The sequence below is a fragment of the Cynara cardunculus genome, unplaced genomic scaffold (assembly GCF_001531365.2).
Source record: "Cynara cardunculus var. scolymus isolate 2C unplaced genomic scaffold, CcrdV1 Un_Scaffold_6813, whole genome shotgun sequence".
NCBI classification, from domain to species: domain Eukaryota; kingdom Viridiplantae; phylum Streptophyta; class Magnoliopsida; order Asterales; family Asteraceae; genus Cynara; species Cynara cardunculus.
Window position 1 is genome coordinate 12,674 of NW_020203176.1, and position 6,343 is coordinate 19,016.

The 6,343-nt window shown below is 37.9% G+C and overlaps 1 protein-coding gene across 2 annotated transcripts; it reads left to right on the forward strand.

Annotated features, from left to right (window-relative positions):
- Positions 1-1,451: 1,451 nt before the first annotated feature.
- On the forward strand, positions 1,452-5,649 carry LOC112504764 (transcription factor UNE12-like). Of its 2 annotated transcripts, none has more exons than XM_025108717.1 (7): positions 1,452-1,791; positions 1,981-2,067; positions 3,949-4,068; positions 4,153-4,218; positions 4,362-4,427; positions 4,775-4,852; positions 5,092-5,649. In XM_025108717.1, the coding sequence occupies exons 1-7, from the start codon at positions 1,549-1,551 to the stop codon at positions 5,320-5,322; spliced, it is 891 nt and encodes a 296-aa protein (XP_024964485.1). In that variant the 5' UTR covers positions 1,452-1,548; the 3' UTR covers positions 5,323-5,649. The 2 variants fall into 2 exon arrangements, with proteins under 2 accessions (XP_024964485.1, XP_024964484.1); XM_025108716.1 differs by having other exon boundaries at positions 1,459-1,791; positions 3,946-4,068.
- The last annotated feature ends 694 nt before the right edge of the window (positions 5,650-6,343 follow it).

The following is a 6,343-nucleotide window of genomic DNA, read 5'->3' on the forward strand; positions in this document are numbered from 1 at the left end:
ACATCTCGGGAGTTGAGAGAGAATCAGACGAAACCAGTAAACAACATTACCATCTCCAATTCCGCAAAACCAGATAACAAAACATATAAAGATTGATATTTCATCGGGTTTGGAGAATGGAATGAAACTTGATCCAAATCGAGGATGAGATGAAACCAAATCCAGATCGAGAATATAACGAAACCATATGTGTATTTGTCTTGGTTTGGACGGAGGTTTATATCGAGTTTCAACAAAGAGGAGGGGGTTAGATTTTCAAATAAAGAGGTGGATCAATGGCGGAAGAGAGAAGAAGGGGATTACACCCAAATCTTGACCCATGAAATTCAACGAAAACTCCAACTACTACAACAATTTTATCAAACCCAATTTAAGAAATCAATTTTATCAAACAGTGACACCATATGACTATAAGAAACAAATATAATTTTTTTTCAAATGATGACACCATTTGATTAAGAAAATGACACTAACAGGATTCGAACTTAGGTCTAAGGTAAAAAAAAGTCTTGCAAATCAACTCTACCAAATAAAACATGTTCTCATATAGTTTCAAAATACATACAGTGACACACAACAAATTAATGCAGTTGCATCTTTTACGAACTTAAATTTTTTCATCCTTCGACAAAGGAATAATATGGTGGCACGTGCCACCATATGCACCACTATAGGTCATTCCATGGAGGATTCGATCCAAATTTTTATATAACCATAGCAAAAGAGAGTTAAGGTGAGAAACGTAAAAAGAGATTTGGACTCTTCATCATCTTTAATCTCAAACTTACACATGAATCACGCTTAATACGGGGATTGATCCGATGCACCTTCTCTTGGTGGATGTCATTCTAATGCATATTCATGGATAAAGATTTTTGCTAGTATTTCTACTCTAAGGGGCCGTTTATCAAACATTTATCCGGTAAGTGCTTACCGGTAAAATTTAATACTACTATGCACTTACCGGGTAAGATTTTAGTCCACCAAAACGACATAGTATACAACAATTTACCGGGTAAGTGCTTATCGTGATAAGAATCGTCGTCATCATTTACCGGGTAAGACTATTGAACTTTGTCTCGTTTTTACCGGGTAAGATTCTTAATACTTATTATATTTATCCGATAAAATAATATTACTTGATAAGTGATTACTTGAATATACATTTGATAAACAACCTAACTATTTTTATTTATCGAAATCCAGTGAAATAAACGATACAGACCAAATTTGTTATTTACACTTGCTATAAAAGGTTTGGGCCCCATGCGGAAAGAGAGCATGAAAAAAACGGCTGATGTGTTGATAGAAAATGATGTTGTCATGGCTGCGTGTTTTCCAATACCACGCATGCTGTTTTCCACTTTCAAAATTACCCTTGGTTTTCTCTTTAATTACATTGACCGCCACTCTGTTAATCATCATCCTTTGAAACTCCTCTCTCTTCTTCTTCGCCCTTTTCCAACCTCCTCAGTCCTCCTCGCTTCCTCTCCCTTCTCTCAGACACGCCCAAACCCACCTCAGATTACGATTTCTCCTGTCTCCGGCATGGCCACTGACCCGCCGGAGGGTTACGGAGACGATTTCCTTGAGCAAATTCTCGCGATTCCTTCTTACAACATCGCCGGATGCTTGCCTACTGGTAATACTTCCGATGCTGCTGCTTCTGAAACGGTATCTGTTCATCATCAACAACAGCAGCAGTCTGTGTTTCCGTTAGGTTTGAGCTTAGATAACGGCCGTGAAACCATCGGAGCGTTTACAGGGGGGCAGCAGCAGCAGCAGCAGCGTGTAAGTTCTTTTTACCCTAAATAAGTTGATCCTTTTTTTGTTCGTGGTAACTGCGGATTTCAGTTTTCGTGCTCTGACTATTGGAATAGTAATAGCAGCATTTTGGAGTTGTTAAACTTGGAGGGGGTGATTGTGACTTGTTGAGAAATTGAAGGGCTATATATGTAATTTACATTTGTCGATGTGCAGGAGAGAGGAGGGAACATGAACATGGGTGGTTTGTTTCCTCCATTTGAAAATTTGCAGTCACACTCGCTGCTACATACTGTTCCCCAGGTTCATAATACTGATTTTGTGTTTCTGGCATCGTCTCTTGCTTCTGAATTTGAATATATTTTATTATAACAATTGCTAAAATGATGTGTTTGAGGCCATCGGTGCACATGCTCCATGTATTTTTGGTCTTTGCGAAAATAGCAGCTATACTCTTTTCTTTTGGGGCACTGATGGGATATAACAGGCTTGTTTGGTTTGGTTTTATCCGGTAGTGAAGCATTGGAGATTGGATGTCCCCTCTTTCGTAATTTACAAGTTGGTATCTTGGTTTCAAGTTGAAAGTGGAACATTTGGAGGAATGGGTTTTACGTTCTTGCTCTTGAAATTCAAAATCAATTGTGGTTTTTCCGGTTTAAGGGTCGATTGGTTGCCATGATTGTATATGTAGGTCATTGATATGTGGGGATTTGATTCAAGATATAGCAAAGGGTAGTATGCATCTAGTTTTGTTTTGTTTTTGTGATTAGGACAATGTAGGTCGTTGATATGTGTAACAATGAGTACATTCTCTTTCTTCTTCCCATGGTCTTTTACTTTCGGTCACACTTTTGCACAAGCTGGAGGTCTTGAAGGAAACCTACCCTCAGAAGGTAGAGGTCAGGGCTGCATACACTCTGCATTCGAGCAGGTATACTGGGTTTGTTTGGTTTGGTTTGGTTTAACGAGTACACTCTTTTAAGCAAAAGATCGAATGGTTAACTAGTAAGGAGTCCACTTCCAATATCCAAAGACTACCGATGTATGTTGATGGTCATTTATGTTCATATCGATATATGCTACCATGCCAATAGCTTATCATTAGTGGCATGGCCCTATTTAAATGGAACCAAGTCTGTAATTCGATTGGGGCTATTTAATGGCCAAGACTTTATATCCGTCAAAGGTAGGGTTAAGTTTATTGACTTCTTAGGGGAGGAGACAAAGGTAAAACGTTAGAAAGTAGCTCGCATAGAAAAGGTAGTTAGCTTTTAGGTTTATTCTGTACTTGCGTTTATTTGTATTGTTATTGCTTACTTATGTCCAACTTTTCAAAATTTAATCTTACCTACTTTTCTTTCTTTCAACACTTTTCACAAGCTGAGAGAGTCTTAATGGAAACAACCATTTCTACTCTTAGAGGTAAAGGTCAGGGTTTGTATACGTCTTACCCTCCCTAGACTTCACCACTAGGTGGGTTTGGTTTGGTTTGGTTTGGTTATCCAAAGTTGACTCTGCAAGCGTGTGTTAATCCTTTCTACCCATATTACTTGGTTCATGTTCTATTTGTTCTCCATGCATATGTGTTGATGTTTTTTTTTTGAAGTATATAATATTTATATACGGCAAATAAAACAAATAAACTCAACACACCCCTCCTCACGTTTGGTGAGGTTTGAACCCTTGGTCATATGTGTTGATGTTGGTGGTCATAGGCTGACAAAAAATGTATATCATCTGCAACTTTGTCTCCCCAATCAGCATCACCAATGACGAGATCTTCAGTGACTTACATAGTTGCATGAACCAGGTTTGATACCTGAGTGAAATAGTTGTAGGCATGTATAGCACTATAGCCTATAGGCCTTTGGGCGTTACATGCCACTTCAAAAGTGACCTTTACATGAAATTGCATTTGTATTGTTTTTTTACTTGTTAGTGTTTTGTTCTTTTTAGGACATGTTTGGCAACCATAAGTTAGCTTATTGAAAAAAATCCCCATTTGGTAAGTCATGCATTAGCTTTTTGAAAAGCTACTTCAGATAGCTTATTGGGGCTTTTTCACTTTTTTCAAATTATGCCCCTTGTATGTTTTCTTTTTTAGGTCATTTTACATCGTCATATAGTTTATGAGCTAGTTTTTACCAAACTGAACTAGATTAAGTTTACCATTTTCCCTAGCAGGCTTTTCAAGGGCAACCAACTACCAGTACAGCTGTAACTGTGCCGCATCCACCTACAATTCGCCCTAGGGTACGAGCTCGACGAGGACAAGCCACAGATCCCCATAGCATAGCTGAACGGGTAAGATAAGCTATTCAAACTAGCAACATGAAAAAATAGTTAGATGTTTCACCATCACTTAGTAGCTTTACATATATTTTTCAGCTACGCCGAGAAAGAATTGCGGAAAGAATGAGGGCTTTGCAGGAACTTGTTCCCAGCTGCAACAAGGTCAGCAAATGGACGATATAGATATCCTTTGTATATTCTTGAATTATAAAGACTTTCTAGTTGATCGAGAGTTGGAAACTTGCAATCATTTCTCATTGTTTCTATGATTGTATAGTTAATGGATTGGATGTTTTCGTGTGCAGACGGATAAGGCTGCTATGCTTGATGAAATTTTGGATTATGTCAAGTTCCTACGGCTTCAGGTCAAGGTAAATATATCTCATACCAAATATTTATCCATATTAATTTCCAATACACTGTTAGATAATATTTTCTTCGTATTGGCTTAGACTGGGACCATTTTGTTCACAATGTATGTTGAAACCTTTCATTCTTGAGTAATTACATATTCGCCTGGGACAATTTGTGTTTGTGGGGCATGTTCCATATGTGTTGGAACCTTCCTGTTCCTTTCTTCTCAAGGACTGGATATTCTCATGCTCATTAAAATCACATCTAATGTGCATTCATCATGGTTTAATCTTAGATTCCATGTGTATCTGTTCCTATGCCAACATTTTGTAGTTTCTACTAGCTTCACTGACTGACTTAGCAGGTTCTTAGCATGAGTAGGCTGGGTGGAGCTGGGGCAGTCGCACAACTTGTATCCGATGTCCCATTGCAATCCGTTGAGGTAACCCACAACCCCCATTTTTAATGGATTTATCTCTTCACCTTGTATCCATTTTCACCAGGCAAAAAATACCTAGGTTTTTTTCGGGCTTGTTGAAAGACGGCTGGATTTGGCTTTTTCAGGCCTGGTTTTTTCGTTCTGTTCTAGCCGGGCTTGCACTTTTTTGTACCATCTCTATTGAAAATGGTCATTCTTTTTTGTATAGTATCTTAAATGCTAGTATATTCATTGATGAATAGGGGGATGCCAGTGAAAATGGATACAATCAACCCGCTTGGGAAAATTGGTCAAACGATGACACAGAACGTGAAGTTGCAAAGCTCATGGAAGAAGATGTTGGAGCCGCCATGCAATTCCTCCAGTCGAAAGCTCTATGCATCATGCCGATATCACTTGCTTCACTAATCTACCCTACCCACCAACCCGACACCAATTCTCTGGTTAAACCAGAACCATCTGCACCATCATAGACCTCTAATCCGTTGCACGTGCCTGCAAAACTCCTGTCAACCGTTATGTTTCATCTGTTGGATTATATATATATATATATATATATATATCATAATTAGTACCTTTTTACTCTTTTATGGTCATTTGTGGCAATGTGATGTTACTCATATGCCACAAGTTTTGCTCCCCATCCCCAAAATCTCCTGTTTTCTCTTTATTTAACCTTGTAAAATGAAGGGAGGAGATATGATGTTTGTGTGAATTTCTTGTTTTTGTTATGGGATTGTGGGGATTTGATTTAATTATGCTACTAAAATGTATTTTAAGAAAATATTTGACATGGATAACCAATCTTATTGTTTTTTTTATTAACCTGTATATCCAACCCGTTATGCAAGCCGACTAATCCCAGGACGACCACTTGCTTTGCAGATAGTCCGGAGCCACCGTATTTGAACCTCCGTGGCTACAAAGGGATTTTTATTTCTCCTTGAATTTGAACTTGGGACCTCCTGGTACTTTTGATCTTTCGAGTCAAGCTCAAACCAATTAGGTACCACCCTTGTGGTTTGTTATATTGTTATTATGAGGTTAAATAGATTTGGTTCCGGTTGTTGGATTTGGACTTAATCTCTCATGGTTGTTTGCTTAGTTTCTGTTACACATTGAATATTGTTTTCAATATAAATGCAACAACTGCTTAATGGATCATTGGAACATGCTTCCCTTCTCTTCTGTTTCCGTATAATTTCAAATTAATATCACATCATACATCTTTAATTTTGATAATTAAAACAGTTAGTTGTAATTGAAAGAGATAAAGAATAAGAGTGGTATTGTATGTTAAGTCTTATCTTATCTCTTTCTTTCATACATAAACTATGAAATATGATTTGTACGATTGTTACCAAAATATCAAACCATTATCTTGGCCGTCACCTTTTTCAAAATGGGTATAAAGGCGCATTTGTAACTAAAGAGCCTTTGACCTAGCGGTATCGTAGCTCTTGACCTTTTAGAAGGTCAGAGGTTCAAACCTCA